The sequence below is a fragment of the Panthera uncia genome, chromosome F1 (assembly GCF_023721935.1).
Source record: "Panthera uncia isolate 11264 chromosome F1, Puncia_PCG_1.0, whole genome shotgun sequence".
Classification (NCBI taxonomy): Eukaryota; Metazoa; Chordata; class Mammalia; order Carnivora; family Felidae; genus Panthera; species Panthera uncia.
In genome coordinates, this window is record NC_064813.1 from 14,487,675 (window position 1) to 14,509,403 (window position 21,729).

The 21,729-nt window shown below is 36.5% G+C and overlaps 1 protein-coding gene and 1 long non-coding RNA gene across 5 annotated transcripts in view; one reads left to right on the plus strand and one right to left on the minus strand.

Moving 5' to 3' along the window:
• SUCO (SUN domain containing ossification factor) overlaps positions 1–18,505 on the plus strand; it is a 91,031-nt gene extending 72,526 nt beyond the window's left edge. For 2 of the 4 annotated variants that reach the window (XM_049633965.1, XM_049633964.1), the window contains 3 exons: positions 210–301; positions 15,246–15,301; positions 16,473–18,505. In XM_049633965.1, the coding sequence (XP_049489922.1) occupies positions 210–301; positions 15,246–15,301; positions 16,473–16,916 (592 nt within the window). In that variant the 3' untranslated portion in view covers positions 16,917–18,505. The other 2 variants (XR_007458715.1, XM_049633966.1) reach the window with 2 other exon arrangements.
• On the minus strand, positions 250–12,984 carry LOC125925157 (uncharacterized). The gene is made up of 2 exons (XR_007458716.1): positions 11,343–12,984; positions 250–1,182 (listed from the first exon to the last, which is right to left on the minus strand). It is a non-coding gene; the product is annotated as an uncharacterized LOC125925157 (long non-coding RNA).
• Positions 18,506–21,729: the final 3,224 nt, after the last annotated feature.

A 21,729-nucleotide genomic window follows, 5' to 3' on the forward strand; every position in this document is an offset into this window, starting at 1 on the left:
TTTAATATAGCACCTTTTAGAGAATGACCTTTAAAGTTTGTTTTTTTGTTTTTTTTTTTACACATAATAAACAATAACTGGAGTGTTACACTAGAGATCAGCATTCTGGGGCGTGTTTAATTCTCAATAGCTTCCATCAAGCCCCAACTGCAAAGTAAATTATATGTAGTTTACCCTGTTCTCAGTGTTGGTTTTTCTTCATGTTTTAGGTGTTTCTCTTCCTATGATGATATGAATTTGAAAAGGAGAACCTCATTCCCACTCATCAGATCCAAGTCTCTACAGTTAACTGGCAAAGAAGGTATATTTTTGTGTAATACGTATACATACACATGAATGTGGTTTACTTCTGGCATAAGTATAATGTCAGTGTTGTGTTCGAAACCATCTGCAACAGAATAGTGGGTACAAGTAACCTTTGTGTTTGTGCTGTGTCAAAGCTGCCTTATCATTTTCACACTTTATATATATATATATATATATATATATCTTTATTCCTAAAAGCCTAGAGGGTGGGGAAGGGGGGCTTAGTTTAATTAGCCATTGGTAGCTTTATTTGCACCTGCTCCTGTTTAGAAGTATTTCTTTTTAGAAAGAGATGTTTGAGAAAGTTCAACAGATTTGGAAAACCTGAATGTGCTCCCATAGCATCCTGTGCTTATCTGCCTCCTCTTCTTGTACAGGTAGGACCCCTTTTGTCTCTAGTTTAGGACCATGAGGCACTTTCTGAAAAAAAATCTAGTCTACCTCTTATTTATAGGCCAGGGTCTATAATAGCGTTCCATTGTCTGACACTCAATACTTAAATTCAAATGAATGAATATGTACTGAGTGGCTGTTTTTCTGTATCCGTTCTTTTGTAATTTGTACTTATTTTTTGTAATTAGTAGTTATTAAGAGACATATTTATAGCAGTATTAAAATAGCCAAATTAATTATATATTTCAGTTAGGAATGCTTTCTTAATTATTGGCTCCCCTTTCTTTAGGACTTAGTATGCAGCAGCATGTTTCAGCTGACTAACTCATTTGAGTGATCATTGCTGAGCATCACTGGTTTTACTGTCATCACAAAGCTTTACTGATTTAACCCATTACATCTGTGCTTACTTACGATTAGTAAACCTCTTCTTTCTTCCTGCCTTTTTCTCTTTTTCTTCTGTTGGCTGATTTTTTACTATAACTGAAAAAAAATTTTTAATTTATTTTTAAGTTTATTTACTTATTCTGAGAGACAGAGAGAGAGAGAGTGTGTGTGTGTGTGCAAGCAGGGGAGGGACACAGGGAGAGGGAGAGAATCCTAAGCAGGCTCTGCACTGACCGTGTGCAGCCCAATGTTGGCCTTGAACTCACAAACCCATGAGATCATGACCTGAGCCGAGATCAAGAGTCGGACACTTAACTGACTGAACCACCCAGGCACCCCTATAACTGAAATTTTTTATTGAAGTGTTACATGTAAGAAAATGTAATTACATGTAAAGCTTGGTGAATTTTCTTTTTTTTTTAATTATTTTATTTTTTTAAAATTTACATCCAAGTTAGCATATAGCGCAATAATGATTTCCGGAGTATAATCCAGTGATTCATCTCCTATATATAATACCCAGTGCTCATCCCAAATGCCTTCCTTAATGCCTCTTGCCCATTTAGCCCATCCCCCACCAAAAATCCCTTCAGCAACCCTCAGTTTATTCTCTGTATTTAAGAGTCTCTTATGTTTTGTCCCCCTCCCAGTTTTTATATTATTTTTGCTTCCTTTCCCTTACGTTCATCTGTTTTGTATCTTAAATTCCGTATGAGTGAAGTCATGTGATACTTGTCTTTCTCTGATTAATTTTGTTTAGCATAATACAGTCTAGTTCCATCCACGTAGTTCCAAATGGCAAGATTTCATTCTTTTTGATTGCCGAGTAATACTCCACTGTGTATATATACCACATCTTCTTTATCCATTCATCAGTCAATGGACATTTGGGCTCTTTCCATATGGCTATTGTCCATAGCACTGCTATAAACATTAGGGTGCATATGCCCCTTTGAAACAGCACACCTGTATCCTTTGGATAAATACCTAGTAGTGTAATTGCTGGATTGTAGGGTAGTTCTATTTTTAATTTTTTGAGGAACCTCCACACTTTTCCAGAGTAGCTGCACCAGCTTGCGTTCCCACCAGCGGTGCAAAAGCGTTCCTCTTTCTCCGCATGCTCACCAACATCTGTTGTTGCCTGAATTGTTAATTTTAGCCATTCTGACAGGGGGGAGGTGGTATTTCATTGTGGTGTTGATTTGTATTTCCCTGATGATGAGTGCTGTTGAACATGTTTTCATGTGTCTGTTAGCCAAAGCTTGATGAATTTTCATAAACCAAATGAACACACCTGTATGACAATACCCAGATTAAGATGGAGAACTTAGGGTGCCGGATGAATTTTATTACTTTATGTACCTAATGGAAATATATTAATCATAAAGTATTTGTTTTTCTGTGACTGGTTTTTTGCACTGAACATCATGTCCTCTGGGTTCATCCACGTACATGCGACCAAATTTCCTTCCTTTCTAAAACTCAGTAATATTCTGTTTTCAGATACACCACAATTTGTTTATTTCATCTGTTGATAGGCATTTAGATTGTTTTCAGCTCTTGGCTATTGTGAATATTGCTGATACGAACATGAGTGTGCAAATATCTCTTTAAGACCTTGCTTTCAGTTCTTCTGTATGTATACTCAGACATTGGATTGCTATATCATCTGGTAGTTTTATTTTTTTATTTTTTATTAAAAATATTTATTTTAATGCTTATTTTTAAGAGAGGAAAACAGAGAGCACAAGTAGGGGAGGGGCAGAGAGAGATGGAGACACAGAATCGGAAACAGGCTCCAGGCTCGGAGCCGTCAGCACAGAGCCTGACTCGGGGCTCGAACTCACAACCGTGAGATCGTGACTTGAGCTGAAGTCAGACACTTAATCGACTGAGCCATCCAGGTGCCCTGGTAGTTTTATTTTTTGAGGAAACTTTCCACTGTTTTCTATAGTGGCTGCCTATTATACAATCCCTCTAGCAGTATACGAGGGTTACAATTTTCTCCACATCCTCACCAACACTTGTTTTTGTTTGTTTGTTTGTTTTTGTTTTTTGGATAGTAGTCATCCTAATGGGTGTGGTGAATTCTCATTGTGGTTTTCATTTGCATTTCTCAGATAGAAATGTTGAGCGTCTTTTCATGTGCTTGGTGGACATTTGTAAATCATCTTTGGAGAACTATCCTTTGCCCAGTTAAAAAACTTTTTTATTTGATATTTTTCTTTTTTAACTTTATTTAAATCCAAGTTAGTTAACATATAGTGTAATCATGGTTTCAGAAACAGAATTTAGTGATTCATCACTTATGTGTAACACCCAGTGCTTATCCCAGCAAGTGCCCTCCTTAATGCCCATCGCCCATTTAGCCCATCCCACCTCCCCTCCAGCAAGCCTCAGTTTGTTCTCTGTATTTAAGAGTCTAGGGGCACCTGTGTGGCTCAGTCGGTTAAGTGGCCAATTTCGTCTCAGGTCATGATCTCACAGTTCATGGGTTCGATCCCTGTGTTGGGCTCTGGGCTGACAGCTCAGAGTCTGGAGCCTGCTTCAGATTCTGTGTCTCCCTCTCTCTGCCCCACCCCAGCTTGCTCTCTCTCTCTCTCTCTCTCTCTCTCTCAAAAATAAATAAACTTTAAGAAAAAAAAAAAAGAGTCTCTTATGGTTTGCCTCCCTCTCTGTTTTTATTTTATTTTTCCTTCTATTTGGATTTTTTGTTAATTTCTTTATATATTCTGGATATTAATCCCTTATGAGATACATGATTTGCAAATGTATTTTCCCATTCCTTGGATCATTTTTTCACTCTCGATTTTGTTCTTTGATGGACAAATGTTTTTAAGTTTGACGAGGTCTCATTTGTCTATTTCTGCTTTTGTTGCCTATACTTTAGATGTCATATCCAAGAAATCATTGCCAAGTCTTGTGTCATGAAGTTTCCCCTGTGTTTTCTTATAGGAAGTTTATAATTTTACACCTTAGATCTTTAATCCATTTTCAGTTAACTTTTATATATTGTGTAAGGTAAGGTCCAACTTCATTCTTTTGCATGTCAGTATCCAGTTTTCCCAGTACCATTTGTTGAAGAAACTGTTTTTTCCCCCATTGACTGGTCTTGTTACTTTTGTTGAAGATTATTTGACCATATGTGTAAGAGTTTATTTCTGCGTTCTTTATTCCATTGGTCTACTTATCTCTCTTAGTGCCACACCGTTTTGACTGTAGCTTTGTAACACATTTTGAAATCAGGGGCGTGAGCCCTCAAACTCCATTCATCTTTTTCAAAATGGCTTTTTCTATCTGAGGTTCCTTGAGATTCAATATAAATTTTAGGATGTATTTTTCTATTTCAACAACAAAAAAATATTGTTGGGATTTTGGTGGGGATTAGGCTGAATCTGTAGATTATTTTGGCAGTTTGTTTAGTATGGACAGTATTAAGTGTTCCAGTCATGAACGTGAGATGTCTTCTCATTTGTTTGTATCTTCCTTAATTTCTTCCATCAATATTTTGTACTTTTCTTACACATTCTTAGGCTTATTCCTAAGTAGTTTATTCTTTTTGATACTTTTATCAATGGAATTGTTTTCTTAATTTCCTTTTTGGATTGTTCATCATTAAAGTATAGAAATACAGCTGATTTTTGTGTTGATTTTGTATCCTGCAACTTTGCTAAATCCATTTATTAATTCTAATGTTTTTTTTTTTATTCTTTATTTTGAGGGAGGGAGGGAGAGAGAGAAAACACAAGTGGGGGAGGGGCAGAGAGAAGGAGATTCATATACATGATTGCATCCCATTTCAATATTGTATAGTATTTCAGTAACTGACCAGTTCACAGTGTATTTATCCATTCTACTGCTACTTACAGTTGGGGCTATTATAGGTAATGCTGCTGTAAACATTCCTTTGTATACTGGAACATAGTTGTATGAGTTTCTCTAGGAATATTACTTATATTTAACACTGCTGGGTTGTAGGTCATGTTTATCTGCAAGTGAACAGATAATGGTAGACTTTTCCAAAGTGGTCATAACAGAGTATGCTTCTACAAGTGCCTTGAGAATTTCCATTATTCTACATTCTTGCCAACAAACACTGGATTCCCAGGTTGTAAAGTGTTCGTTAATCTTATCACAGTTATAATTTGCATTTGCCTGATTACTAATGAAGTTGAACAACTTTACTTATGCCTTTTAGTCATTTGGCTTTCCTGGACAACTGTAAGTTTTTTGCCTGTTCTTCTGTTAGATTGTTTATCTCTTTTGTACTGGTTTATAATTTTTAAGGTTGTAATCATACTCATTGGTTGGTTAAATATGTTGCAGATATTTTATTTCACTTTGAGATTTGTCTTGTAATTGGAGTCTTTTAAATAAGAGAAGCTCCTCTTGATTTCAATGTAATCAAATATATGGGTTTTGCCCCCCATTCCTCAAAAAATGGTGGTTAGTGCTTTTTATCTCCTATTAAACAGAATTTTTTTCTCCAGGTTTATGGATGATACTGTTATAATTTTCTTTTAAATGTTTACTTCAGTTTTTATTTTTAGTTCTTTAATCTACTTAGAATTGATTTTTTTGTATGTGACCTTCGGTAGGAATTCCAATGTAAAATTTTATATAAATATATTCATTTATTTTGGGTTTCTTGGCCATTATTGACTGTTTATGTTTTCATATAAATTCAGAATTATCTATTAAATGTTTCATCACAAACAAAATTTAATTGAGATTACAGTAACTGAATATCAGTTTGGGAAGGATATAAGCATTATCTCTGTTTACTCTAAAAAGGTCAAACTTTTGGGAGCTTTATTCCTAGAGTATTTTTTGATGCTGGTAAATGCTATCGTGTGTGTGTGTGTGTGTGTGTGTGTGTGTGTGTGTGTGTGTTTATTGCTGGTATGTAGAAATACAATAGATTTTGGTATTATTGAGATTAGCTGTGTGCTTATTCATTTTCCCTGGATCTGTCCATTTCTGATAGATAGGTATTAAAGCCTCTACCTATATCCTCTTGCAGTATTAACCTCTTTATCATTATGAAATGCTGGTCTTTATCCCTGATAATTACCTTTTTCTGAAATCTGCTCGGTCTGAAATTAATATACCTAAGTCTGCTTTTTTTTTATTTGTGTTAGCATGGTATATCTTTCTTTATCCCTATACTTTTAATCTATACCTTTATATTTAAAATGGGTTTCTTGTGAAAATAATCCCATTTACAATTGCACCAAAAATAATAAAATACATAAGAATAAACTGAACCAAGGAGCTAAAAGACCTGTACTCTGAAAACTATAAAACACTGATGAAAGAAATTGAAGATGGCACAAACAAATGGAAAGATATTCCATGCTCATGGGTTGGAAGAACCAATATTGTAAAAATGTCCATACTACCCAAAGCAATCTATAGATTTATTTATTTTTTTTTTTTTTTAAATTCTTTTTTTTCAACGTTTTTTTATTTTTGGGACAGAGAGAGACAGAGCATGAACGGGGGAGGGGCAGAGAGAGAGGGAGACACAGAATCGGAAACAGGCTCCAGGCTCCAAGCCATCAGCCCAGAGCCTGACGCGGGGCTCGAACTCACGGACCGCGAGATCGTGACCTGGCTGAAGTCGGACGCTTAACCAACTGCGCCACCCAGGCGCCCCAGCAATCTATAGATTTAATGCAATCCCTATCAAAATACCAACAACAATTTTCACAGAACTGGAACAAATAATACTAACATTTGTATGGAATCACAAGGATCCGAAATAGCTAAAGCAATCTTGAAAAAGAGGAACAAAGCTGGAAGTATCACAATCCCAGATTTCAAGATATACCACAAAGCCATAGTAATCAAAACAGTATAGTTATGGCACAAAAATAGACACATGTCAATGGAACAGAGTAGAGAGCCCAGAAATAAATCCATGCCTATATGGTCAGTTAATATATGACAAAGGAGGCAAGAATATACCGTGGGGAAAAGACAGTCTTTTCAACAAATGGTGCTAGGAAAACCAGACAACTACATGCAGAAGAATGGAGGTGGACTACTTTCTTACACCATCCACAAAAATAAACTGAAAATAAAGTTCTAAAATGTGAGATCTGAAACCATAAAACTCCTAAAAAATATATTTTAAAAGAACATAGGCAGTAATTTCTTTGACATTGGCCATAGAAACATTTTTCTAGATAGATAGTCTAGATAGGCAAGGGAAACAAAAGCAAAATTAAAGTATTGGGACTACACCAAAATAAAAAGCTATTGTACAGCAAAGAAAACCATGAACAAAATGATAAGGCAACCTACTGAATGTGAGAAGATATTTCCAAGTGATCATTAATTTGCAAAATATATAAAGATTTTATACAACTCAACACCATGAAACCCAAATAATGCAATTAAAATTGGGCAGAGAACTTGAATAGACATTTTCCCATAGAAGACCTACAGATAGCCAACAAACACATGAAAAAATGTTTAACATCACTAATCATCAGAGAAACACAAATCAAAACCATAATGAGATAACTGCCTCATACCTGTCAGAATGACTAAAATCAAAAGCACAAGAAACAACAAGTGCTGGCAAGGATATGGAGAAAAAGGAACCCTCATGCACTGTTGGTGGGAATGCAAACTGGTGTAACCACTGTGGAAACAGTATGAAGGTTCCTCAAAAAATTAAAAACAGAATTACCATATGATCCAGTAATTCCACTACTGGATATTTACTCAAAGAAAATGAAAACACTAATTTGAAAAGATATATGCATCCTTATGTTTATTGCAGCATTATTTACAATTGCCAAGATATGGGAAAAAACCTGTGTCTATCCATAGATGAATGAATAAAGATGTGGAGTATATATATATATATATACATGGAATGTTACTCAGCTGTAAGAAAGCATGAGATCTTGCCATTTGCAACAACCTGAATGGACCTGAAGAATATGATGCTAAGTGAAATAAATCAGACAGAGAAAGACAAATGCCTATGATTTTACTCATGTGGAATTTAAGAAACAGAAAGAAAAAAGAGACTCTTAAATATACAGAACAAACTGGTGGTTGTCAGAGGGAAGATGGGTATGGGGGATGAGTATAATAGGTAAAGAGGATAAAGAGTATACCTGATGAACACGGAGTAATGTATTCAATTGTTGAATCATTATACTGTACACCTGAAACTTATATAACACTGTATATAAATGTTTTAAAGAATTAAACCAGGTTCTTGAAAACAACATATAGTTGCATCTTGTGTTTTGATCAGCTCTTACAATCTTTGTCTTTAAATTGGTGTATTTAGACTGTTGATGTTTAAAGTGATTGTTGATATAGTTGGATTAATATTTACCATGTTTATTATTTGTTGTCCTTATTCTTTGTTCCAATTTTGTCTTTCTGAATTTTTAAAAAAATGTTTATTTTTGAGAGAGAGAGATAGCATAAGCAGGGGAGGAGCAAAGAGAGAGAGATACACAGAATCCGAAGCAGGCTCCAGGCTTTGAGCTGTCAGCACAGAGCCCAGTGTGGGGCTCGAACTCACAAACCGTGAGACCATGACCTGAGCCGAAGTCGGACGCTTAAACTGAGCCACCCAGGCGCCCCCCCACCAATTTTGTCTTTCGTAATTTCTCTGCCTTTTGTGCTTTTAATTCAGCATTGTACATAATCCCATATTTTCTCGGTTCTATTACTTTTCCTAGTGGTTGCCTTAGAGTTTGCAATATACATTTACAACTCATTCAAGTCTACTCTCAAATAACACTATACCACTTCATGGGTAGTACAACTATTTTATAATAACAAAATATTTTTTTTCTCTTTTTCTTTTTTTGTCAAAATATTTGTAATTTCTCCCATCCATCCCTTGCTGTCATTCATTTCACTTCCATGGAAGCATATATATACATAAGCATATTCAAGTACATTTTTGCTATTACTGTTTTGAACAAACTGTTATCTGTTAGATCAATTAAGATTAAGAAAAAGGTTGATTTTTACCTTTAATTATTCCATCTTTGAAGCTCTTCCTTTCTTTATGTAGATAGCAGTTTCTGACCTATATTGTTCTCTAACTTTCTGAAGAACTAATTTTAACATTTTTTTGCAAGGCAGGTTTATTGCAACAAATTCCCTCAATTTTTTGCTTGTCTGAGAAGGCATTCCTCCCTCACTTGTGAAGGATAATTTCATAGGATATAGAATTCTAGATTGGTTTGTTTTTTCTCTCAATACTTTAAATATTTCGTTCCACTCTCTTGCATGATTTCTGAGGAAAAATCAGATGTAACTTGTCTTTGCTCTTCTAGTGAGGTGTGTTTTTCTTCTGACTTTTCAGGAGTTTTTCTGTATCTTTGATTTTTTTGAAGTTTGTATGTGATATGCCTAGGTGTAGTGTTTTGGCATTTTTTCTGCCTTGTGTTGTCTGAGCTTCCTAGATCTGTGTTTTGGTGTCTGGCATTAATTTGGGGGAAATTCTCATTCTTTATTACTTCAGATCTTTCTTTTCCTTTCTCTTATTCTTGTCCTTCTGGTATTCTCATTACACACATGTTACACATTTTGTAGTTGTCCTGCACTTTTTGGATATTCAATTCTAGGGTTTTTTTTCTGTCTTTTTTTTCTTTGCTTTTTGTGTTTGTGTGTGTGGTTTCTTTTTCCAGGATTTTATTTAAATTCAAGTTAGTTAATATACAGTGTAGTGTTGGTTTCAGGAGTAGAATTCAGTGATTCATCACTTACATGTGACATCCAGTGCTCATCCCAGCAAGTGGCCTCCTTAATGCCCATTGTCCATTTAGCCCATCCCCCCACCCAACACCCCTCCAGTAACCCTTAGTTTGTTCTGTGTATTTAAGAGTCTTTTATGGTTTGCCTCCCTCTCTGTTTTTATCTTATTTTTCCTTCTCTTCTCCTGTGTTCATCTGTTGTGTATCTTAAATTCCACATAGGAGCAAAGTCATATGGTATTTGCCTTTCTCCAACTAATTTTGCTTAGCATAATACACTCTAGTTCCATCCATATTGTTGCAAATGGCAAGATTTCATTCTTTTTTGATTGCCAAGTATTATTCCATTGTATGTATACACCACATGTTCTTTATCCATTCATCAGTTGATGGACATTTGGGCTCTTAACACACTTTGGTTATTGTCAGTAGTGCTGCTATAAACGTTTGGGTGCATGTGTTCCTTTGAAATAGCACACTTGTATCCTTTGGATAAGTACCTAGTAGTGCAATTGCTGGGTCATAGGGTGGTTTTATTTTTAATTTTTTGAGGACCCTCCATGCTGTTTTCCAGAGCCGCACCAGTTTGCATTCCCACCAGCAGTGCAAAAATTCCCACCAGCAGTGCAAAAGAAATCCTCTTTCTCCGCATCCTTGCCAACATCTGTTGTTGCCTGAGTTATTAATTTTGTTTATTTATTTTTAAAATGCCGTGTAATTATTTGTTGAAAGGTGGGATATAACATAGTGGTGAGGTGTGGTGGTAAAGGAAGCATTCTGTAGTCCTGTGATTAGGCCTCAGGCTTTTGGTGAGCTTTTGTTCCTGACTGTAAACTTCACCAGTGCTTCTCAGCCTTCCCCTTTCCCTTAGGCAGGTTAGGCTCCAATAAAACACCAGTAGGTGCGACTCTACTGAAATAGATCTCCTAAAGTCAGACCTTGTTAAGAAAAACAGATGGGGTGCCTGGGTGGCTCAGTCGGTTAAGTGTCCGACTTTGGCTCAGGTCATGATCTCGCAGTTCATGAGTTCTGGCCCTATGTTGGGCTGTGTGCTGACAGCTCGGAGCCTGGAGCCTACTTCAGGTTCTGTGTCTCCTTTTCTGCCCCACTCGTGTTCTGTTTGGCTCGCTTTCAAAAATAAATAAACATTAAAAAATTAAAAACCTCACAAAACTGTTAGGGCTCCCCTCTTGGAGTCCCCCTTGGACTTTCTTTTTTTTTAATATTTTTTTTTAATCTTTATTTTTGAGAGAGAGAGAGAGAGAGAGTACAAGCAGGGGAGGAACAGAGAGAGAGGGAGACACAGAATACGAAGCAGGCGCCAGGCTCCAAGCTGACATCAGAGAGCCTGGTGTGGGCTCGAACTCACAGACTGAGAAATCATGACCTGAGCCAAAGTCAGAAGCTTGGCCAATTGAGTCACCCAGGTGCCATCCCCCCTGGGACTTCTTAACTTACAGATATATCCACACTGAACATCCAGCAATTTATCAATTGTAGTTCAGGTTTTCCTACCTGGGCACTGTTCCCACAGAGGTTTCTGCCCAGGCAATTTGTGATTGTCTGTATCTGCCTATCTCCAGGTTTTGTGACAGTAGTTTTCCTTGTGACCTCATTTCTCTGAAGTATCTAAGAAGAGTTATTTTTCAGTTTGTTCAGTCTTATACTTGTTGTTATGACAGAGTGGCAACTTCTGTGAATACAGGCACACCTTTTGAGACTAAAGAGAATTTTGTTTCTTCCTTTCCAATCCGTATAGTTTTTATTTCCTTTGTTTCCCTAACTGCAGTGGCTGGCATTTTTAAAATGTTGAATAGAAGTGGTTGGTAGGCACCTTTGTCTTGTTCCCATTCTTAAAGGGAAAACTCTTAGTGTTAAGGATTATGTGTGTCATAGGTGTTTTGTAGATACCTATCATCTAAGGAAGTTCCTCTCTCCTGTTTTTTTTAAAGTTTATTTTAGAGAGAGAGAGCGCGAGCACAAGTTGGGGAGGGGCAGAGAGAGAGGCAGAGAGAGAATCCCAAGCAGGCTCTGCTGTCAGCGTAGAGTCTGACGTGGGGCTCGATCCCACGAAACTCTGAGACCATGACCTGAGCTGATATCAAGCGGCAGAGGCTTAATGAACTGAGGCACCCAGGCACCTCCCTCTCTCTTTTCTTAGTTTGCTGATAGTTCCTCTCCCCCATGAATCTCTGTTTAATTTTACCAAATACTTTTTCAGCTTCTTTTAAGATGATCGTTTCTAATCTCTTATTAAAATTAATTATACTAATTGATTTTCTGGAGTCATACTCTTATTACATTCTTAATAAATACAAGTTGGCATGATATGTTATTTACACGTGTGTTTTTTGTGTCTGTATTGTTAATTTCATGTAATTCTGTTTGATACTACTTAGGAATTTTGCTGTCTATTGTTCATGAATAAGATTAGTATATAATTTTTTATTTCTCAGACTGTTGGGTTTTGTTGTGTATAAAGCTTATATTATAAAACCAGATGGCCAGTGCTCTCTTATTTTCTCAGGAAGAGTTTAAAATTATAATTATTTCTTTTTTGAATTATTAGTCACATAGGTCCAGTCCAGAATCTTCTTTGTAAAAGGCTTTTAATTCAGGTTATAGGAACCTGACTTTTTTTGTCAATTTAAATTAAAAATTTCCATGAACTTTTCCATTTCGTCTAAATGTTAAAATTTATTAGCATAAAGGTATTCATGTATCTTTTATCTAGTGACTTTTTATTATTCCTCCCTCTCCTTGAAACTTTTTGTTGGAGAAGAAGGACGTTCTTTTTTGCTATCAGTAGAATAGAAGTTGTGCATTATTTTTAACATTTTCTGGTACCTTAGAATTTACAAGTACTCATCGAAGTCTGCAGTTAACCCGTTCTTTTACCTTTTCTTGGATAATACAAAGATCTTTTATCCCCAGCTTGATATATATGTTACTGTTTTGTGTATTTAAATTCTATTTGTTTTGCTTGGTATACAATTATTATTTTTTACACTAGCGTTCATTTACATTTATCCACAGATACACTGATTTCTTAGTTCTTCAGTTCTTTGAATCTCTCATTTAGTATCTTTTATCAATAGTGGGAAAATTGTTGTTATTGTTGTTTTTTGAGAGAGAGTATGCTCCTGTGCTTGTGTGCAAGTTGGCGGCGGGGGCGGGGGGCAGTGGGGAGAGAGAATCTTAAGCAGGCTCCATGCCCAGCACGGAGCCCAACAAAGGGCTCAATCTCACCACTGTGAGGTCATGACCTGAGCTGAAATTGAGTTAGAAGTTTAACCAGCTGAGCCACCCAGACACCCCAATACTGGAAAATTCTTAACCACTTCCCCCCAAAATATTACCTCTACCTCATTCTCTTTTAGAGTCTCCATTTAATTAAATCCTTCTTAGTTTATCCCCCTTGTCTCCTAAACTCTGTTCTTTTTGCCATTCTGTGCTATATTTGGATGATTTCTTCTGATCTCTTTTCCAGGCCACACATTCTTCAGCTATCTGTAGTCTGCTGTTAAATTCTTCCATTGAGGTTTTAATTTCAGTTATTACATTTTCCATTTCTAGGAATTCTTTTAGTATTTTTTTAAACATCTAGGTCCCTTTTGTGTTTCCTGCAGATATTTTCAAGCTTGTTTTTTATTTAAACATAGTAAGTATAACTGCCTTTGTGGTCTGTGTTTGATAATTCTAATATCTTAAATCTTTGTGAGTCTGTTCATTAATTGTCTCTGCAGCCTCTTGCTCAGGTGCTTAGTGTCTTTCTGTGCTTTGTGTTGGTCCTTCTCTTTGAAAAATTATTTGTAGGGATAATTTGAGAGCTAAAAGGTAGATCTTTATTCCAGAGAGAATTTATGTTTGCTTTACATTCACAATACTTTATGTTTATGCCATGAGGTTACTTGGACCACCAGGTGGTCCCTGCATCGCATGGGTTAATTCTTTCTCTGAGGGTATATAGTTCTTTAGAGGCCCAGCTTACTGTGAGGAGAGTCAGGGTATCTTACTAGACTGTTACTTTGGGTGGGCCCTAAGGTTTGATTTCTGATTCATTACCTTGATACCATTAGACCTGAAGTTCACATACTCTTGCATTGGCAAATGCCGTCAGGACAGAAGTGACTTTTGTGTTCCACTTGACTATCGGGATTCCTATTTTTCATTCACATTTGGGATGGAGATTACCTACTTGATCTTGGCCGCTCTTCAGAGCTTTTAGTGATTTTTGTTTTTTAAAATCCATATTTTAGCTGCATTGAGCAGAGAAGGTGATCTGAGTAACAGTTAACAACCATTTCTAGAAGTAGGTGTCATTTTTTTAAAAAAATTGACTTGAGTAAGATTAGTAATCTGATAGAAATGACTAAAGAGGAATGTCTTTATACTTTTGGTATATTTTTATGAATTTGATATAGTTTATATGTTTTGATGCTTTTATGTATTTGATGACTTTGTCAACAGATTTCTAAGACATAATGTAAAAAAACGAATTGGTTGAATCATGTCATTAGTTAATTTGCAGTATATGAAGTTTTATAGGGAATTTTGCAACTTAACAAACTTCTGGCTCTGTCAGACCATACATTGTTTACTTTTAATGGGATGAATGAGTCTGAAATCTCATTTATCTTGTCAGTCAAATGTCTTGTCAAGATGTGTATCTTGTCAGTGTCAGAATGGTATACAGCTGTCTTGAATGTGCTTAAAGTAATGAAATCTTAGAAACCTAAAATGAATATTTCTAATTTACTCACCTTGCCAGAAGTATTTATTCATTATTGTTTATGATTATATTCATTATTATAATTATAATTATGTATTCATTATTGCTTATAATTTATATTGCATGCTTAAGCTATTTTTAGATTTTGGAGTTCATAGTTTCAGTCACAGTAAAATACAAGTGGAAAAAGCATCTTAAATCTGTTTTTTGTGTGTATGCTCTTTTAACTGGCTTTCATACCTGGTCACAACTGCTTGTTGTACATGATTAACCCACATTTGTGACACAGTGTAGTTTAGTCTTTTAGGGAAATACTCAAATGATCTGTAGGTTTGTTATTAGCTTACCTGGTGATGTTATACTTCTCATCAGGTAAGAGGTTAGGGCTGGGCCCAGGGAAGGATCCTTATTGTGTTGGCTGATAGCTAGCTGTCTGTCAGTTAGAAACTTAGGGAAGTTATTTGAAGGTGACCAGTCAAGCCCAAAATAAGAATGGTACCATCTCCCACCTTATTACTTTTCACTAATTTAAAATGCATAAATATATGCTTAATCTGGTATAATTATAAATTCATTGGATCTGTTAGGAAAGTAATCACTAAAGGATAATATATAATATTTTATAGTGTTTATCATGCATAATCTACTTTACATTTTAAATCTTTTTTTAAAATTTTTTCTTATAGTAGACCCAAATGATTTGTACATCGTAGAACCCCTCAAGTTCTCTCCAGAAAAAAAGGTAATATTTTGATCCTTTTTAAGTATATTGTATTACTTGGTACTAGATGAGGAAATAGCTTGAAAGGTTTGATATAACTGGTCCTTAAATTCTACTGTTTATTTTCAGTTATAGTAATAACACAAATAAATGTCACAAAGGTCAGCAAACTATGACTCACAAGCTGTATCTGGCCTGTGGCCTGTTTTGTATGGGCCTGGAGCCATCTTTAAAGGGTTGTAAAATAAAAAAAGAATATGCAAGAGAGACAGTATGTGAAATACAAAGCCTAAAATACTTACTGCCTGGCCCTTTACAGAAAAGGTTTGCTTTTCTGTGAAGCAAGTTTATGTGAGAAAGCAAGTTATGTGAGAAAACTGAAACTCGGAGATTTTGTCGTCTTGGAATGATCCATTAAATGAGTAGCAAAACTCAAAATAATACTATGATTTTTTCTGTTTTGCCTCTCAAAGTAAGTTGTACTCTTTTTGATTAGAGGTGATGGTCTCTAGGTGAAAGAACTTGGACTTGAGAGACAAATAAACCCAGGATTCAATCCCAACCTGGCCACTTGCTGTGTTGTAACTTGAGCAGAGAACCAAACCTGTGGACCTTGTTTTTCTCATTTAGTAACCAGGGATAAAGTGCCCCCTTCTCAGGGTTGGTAAGGAAGATACACCTGAAAGCAACTTGTGTGGTACCTGGTGCTTAGTAGGTACACAGCTGTTAGTTATCACCCCCTAAATCTATTGTCAGAGGTGGCAGCTAAGAGGGTTTTTTTTTTTTTTAATGTTGTGTTTAGTTTTTGAGAGCCTGCGCGAGTGTGTGCTAGTGGGGGAGGAGCAGAGAAAGAGGGGGACAGAAAATCTGAAGCATGACAGGGTGACAGCAGCGAGCCCAGTGCAGAGCTCGAGCTCACAAACCGTGAGCTCATGACCTGAACCGAAGTCGGACGCTCAACTGACTAAGCCACTCCGGCACCCCAAAAGAGTTTTGACTGAGTATATTTACAAAATGAGAAGGTGATGGTGGTATCTATGCAGAACATAACAGGGCGTCACGCTGTTCATAATGCTGTTTCACTTTTCACTGGGAGCTGGCACTTTCCTCCATTAGTTCAGCTCTCTAGGTGTTTTGAGAGGTTAACTATTGGAAGTCTAATAACTACCCTTTTTAAAAATTTGTGTTCTAGAAAAAACGCTGCAAGTACAAAACTGAAAAAATTGAAACCATAAAGCCGGCAGACCCACTGCACCCGGTAGCCAATGGAGACCTAAGAGGAAGGAAGCCCTTTATGAACCAGAGAGACTTTTCTAATATGGGCGAAGTTTATCACTCTTCTTATAAGGGCCCTCCATCTGAAGGAAGCTCAGAAACATCATCACAGTCTGAAGAGTCTTATTTTTGTGGCATTTCAGCTTGCACAAGTCTGTGCAATGGACAGTCCCAAAAGACAAAAACTGAGAAGAGGGCTTTAAAACGAAGGCGATCTAAAGTCCAAGACCAAGGAAAACTGATAAAAACTCTAATACAGACTAAGTCAGGATCATTGCCGAGCCTGCATGACATAATCAAAGGAAACAAAGAGATCACCGTGGGAACATTTGGTGTCACAGCAGTCTCGGGACATATCTAAAATGAAGAGAACTTTTCATACTGGAGACTTTTTTTTGTTGTTCTTTGAAGAACAGTCTGTGGTATTTGAAGGGTTTGCGGGAGGGAGAAAATATTAATGGGAAAAGTATTCCGAAATTATGGTTTCTGCCTTTTTAAAACAGTAGGTGGGATTGTGTCAATCTTGGTTAATGAGCTGCAGTTTTACAAGGCTGATCACTTCCTACAGGGACAATGGTAGACATTTTATAAAGATGTTTTTTCACAGATTAATTACTGGGACAAACATAATTTGGAAGCCCAGTTCCTTTGGGTGGGATAGGAATGAAAGCCTAAACCTCTTCCTTTAGCTTTGTTCCTATTTCTTGCACCTTCCCATATTTATGTGCCTTTCGTCTATTTATAACGCCACTGGAAGAGGAGGGAGAACTTTTTCTGTCGTTTGTTTTATAACTTTGTTAGTTTTTTGAAGCTGCAAACACTACAAGGCTTTAAGGTGATCTGTGCCTGAAGTTCAGTAATGTGGGTCAGACAGTGTAAAGTCCTACAGACTTGCCGACTAGACTTCTGTTTAGCAAACTCACTGGAAACAAAAAAATTGCTGGAATTTTTAAGTCTTACTCTTTTCGGTAAATGGCGATACTGGTATTTTCATTTAACTTATTCACACTAGTTTTTCTCTAGTTACTAAATGAGAAAAAAGCCTACAAGATCTTTTCTTGCAAGTGACTGGTATTTGCAAATAAATTTTTTATAAATTCACCTTTTAGACACATTTAACCATTTGTAAAGGATTTCTTTAGCTACATTACATTTTAAACATTCACAATAAGCACTAATCCTCCAGACTTTCTGGTCAGTGTTTCCTGTTACTGCAGATGGAACATTTGAAGGTTTGTCAAATGAGCCCAGGTCTCATGTGATATAATCACTGCCTATGTCCATATACCCGGAACCAGTTAGTGAGTTTGTCAAACCTTGTCTAATTGGTCAAGTCTAAAGGGATTATTATTCCTTGATGTTTGCTTTGTATTGGCTACAGATGTGCAGAGGTATACATGTGCGATGTCAATGTGTCTGTCTTCATTTTGTCTTTTTTTTCTTTAAAAATAATTGGCAGCGACTGTATTTGAAGAAAATGATTTCTTAGTGTGTGTTTGTACAGTAATGAGTGAAAGTGGAAAGTTTCTTTTTGAAAGGGAGCGAATTGACCATTTTGTGTTGTAAGATTTAAGTTATAACTTATTGAGCACTTTTAGTAATAACTGTTTTTAAATCTGTCTAATACCTTTCTGGGGGTATTGTTTGTAATGTGACCTATTTAAAGCCTTTTTTGTTTGTTTAAGTTGCTGCTTTTAGGTTAACAGTATGTTTTAGATGATTTAAATTTTTTTCCAGTCTGTACAATTAGCCATTCAGAGCAAGAGGGCCTGATTGTATAGAAACTCACTGAAAAGAGGTCCAGAGGGGAGCGGAGCGAGGGCGGGAAGTTCCACATCCTTGTCAGCACCCAGTGTTGTGGAAAGATGACTTTCAATATGTAACTACAGAGCTGTAGTGCCATTAGAAACTGTGAATTTCCAAATAAATCCGAACACTTGTCTTTATTAATTACTGGCTCTTCTGTTTTTTGAAGGAGAACTTACAAATGTATTCACTCTGAACACAGATTGAAGTTTTGCCGCTTTGAAAACTAAATACACCAACATCCCATTACATAATTGATCACATTTAAGGCAACTCTAAACTGACTGAACTTACACATAAACATTTTGTTCCCTGTACAATCAAAATTTCACCATTTGAAACACAAAAAGGACAGTTTTGATCTTTATTCAGGGGAATACATGTCTGTGTTTTCCTCTTACCAGGTGCCATCTTGAGGACGATTAATTTTTCGTTGTTCCCACATTTTACAATTTGGGGTTTATTTTTCCTCTCTGAGGTTAGGCCCACATGAGGAGAAAAAAAAGTTCTTGCCATTTGTAGATTTGCACCTGGTAAGAAGCAGTGTATACATAATATGCTCTCAGAGGTCGTTGAGAGTCAACCTCATTCTATTTTATTTCTTGTAACATTAGGCATTAAAACAGCATACAATGAAAGGAAACTGGGGGATTTTAAGAGCAAAGATGCCAAGTAAAGCGGTTCCTTTAACTGGATTTTTAAAAACACTGTGTTACACATACATACAATTTGAGGAATTAGTTTTTTGTAAGTCTTGTATGGGAAAACAGCGGTTCTCTACTCTCTGCCACTACACCCACCCCCACCCCCGCCCCACCACTGCCTTTCCCCACCAAGGATTGTTTGCTTTGCAACAGCATCCTTTTCAGCTCTTGTCTTATTTTCCCACTTAATGGTTTTCCAGTTTAAGAGGTGTTCTCAGTTTGAATATATAAGCTTACATACATGAATATGAAGTAGATCTATTTGTTAACCTACTTGGACAAACCTACGTAAGATTGCAGTATATGAAGTAACATGTCAATTTAGAAATACTGCTTTTCTAAAATCTGTATTTTCATAGGGGGTGCCTGAGTGGCTCAGTCAAGTGTCCAATTCTGGATCTCAGGGTCTTGAGTTCAAGCCTTCCATTGGGCTCTACGCTGGGTATGGAGCCTACTTAAAAAGGAATGAATGAATGAATCTGCATTTCATAGAACAAATTTATTAAAAACCTCATGCTTTTCCCCAGCTTTTTAATTTGAAAATTTTAAAATCCATAGAAAAGTTGAATATCCAGCAGTTAACATTTACCCAGATCTAGCAGTTAACATTTTTAGTTTGTTTTTTCTGTGCGTGTGTCTGTGTGTGTGTCTATTTGCATACACAGCCATGCACAAAACATTATTTTGGGTGAGCCATTTGAAAGTCGGGACACTATGACCCTTCACCCCTAAATGCTTAAGCATGTGTTTCCTAACAATAAGGACATTCAGCTAGGTAGCCACAATACTAGTATCATGCCTAAGAAAGTTAATAATTCCAGAATCTAATACACAGTCTGTAGTCAGATTTTTCCAGTTGTCTTCTGTGGACACTTTTGTTTTTTTGGTCCAAGGTCCAGTCAAGGTTCATTTGGTTGTATTGTCTGTTTAGGTTTTTTTTTTTTTTTTAATTAAAGTTTATTTTATTTTTGAGAGACAAAGAGCACAAGCAGGGGAAGGGCAGAGACAGAGGGTGTGAGAGAGAGAATCCCAAGCAGGCTGTGCACTGCCAGGGCAGAGCCCAACACGGGGCTCAAACCCACAAACCGCAAGATCATGACCTGAGCCTTAAAGTCAAGAGTTGGACACTTAACTGACTGAGCCACCCAAGTGCCCCTATTTAGGTTCTTTTAAGTAAATACAGATGGCTTTATGACTTTGCATGTCTTCCTTGTGCTTATTTTCTCTGAATCATTCCAGTTTTAGTGTATGGGCTACCAAAGTGGGCACTAAGAGCTTTTCAAGTGATGTGTTCATACTGTTGCTAAATTTTATCCCAACCCACAAGTATCCGTTTGTATAACATTAAGACATTAAAAAATATCTTACGGGAACATGTATTCATGACCACTGCATCATACCCCACTTAATAGGTTACTTTCAAAATTAATCTTTAGATTGTTTCCAACAGAGTTCATCACTTGTGTGATGTACTCTAAAGTACAATCACTTGTGTGATGACTGTAAAGTCATACACCCTAGACTACCAACTGAGTGTTACATTTTTTAATAAAGCATGTATTAAAACCCACCAAATGCCAATTGTTAACATATATAAAGTAGATAAATCTGAGCAAACATAAGCATTTGTGATTTTTATTATTCTCCCCTTTTTAAAATGTTTTTTATAATTTTATTTTTTTAATTTACATCCACATTAGTTAGCATATGATTTCAATAGTAGATTCCTTAATGCCCCTTACCCATTTAGCCCATCCTCCCTCCCACAACCCCTCCAGCAACCCTCTGTTCTCCATATTTAAGAGTCTCTTACGTTTCATCCCCCTCCATTTTTATATTATTTTTGTTTCCCTTCCCTTATGTTCATCTGTTTTGTCTCTTAAAGTCCTCATATGAGTGAAGTCATGATTTTTGTCTTTCTCTAATTTCACTTACCATAATACCCTCCAGTTCCATCCATGTAGTTGTAAATGGCAAGATTTCATTATTTTTGATTGCCGAGTAATACTCCATTGTATATATATATACCACATCTTCTTTATCCATTCATCCATCGATGGACATTTGGGCTCTTTCCATACTTTAGCTATTGTTGATAGTGCTGCTATAAACATGGGGGTGCACGTGTCCCTTCGAAATAGCACACCTGTATCCCTTGGATAAATACCTAGTAGTGCAATTGCTGGGTTGTAGTTCTATTTTTAATGTTTTGAGGAACCTCCATACTGTTTTCCAGAGTGGCTGCATCAGTGTGCATTCCCACCAGCAATGCAAAGGAGATCCTCTTTCTCCGCATCCTCGCCGACATCTGTTTGTTGGCTGAGTTGTTAATGTTAGACATTCTGACAGGGGTGAGGTGGTATCTCATTGTGGTTTTGATTTGTATTTCCCTGATGATGAGTGATGTTGAGCATTTTTTCATGTGTCGGCCATCTGGATGTCTTCTTTGGAGAAGTGTCTATTCGTGTCTTTTGCCCATTTCTTCCCTGTATTATTTGTTTTTTTGGGTGTTGAGTTTGGTAAGTTCTTTATAGATTTTGGATACTAACCCTCTATCTGATATGTCGTTTGCAAATATCTTCTCCCATTCTGTCAGTTGCCTTTTAGTTTTGCTGATTGTTTCCTTCACTGTGCAGAAGCTTTTTATTTTGATGAGGTCCCAAG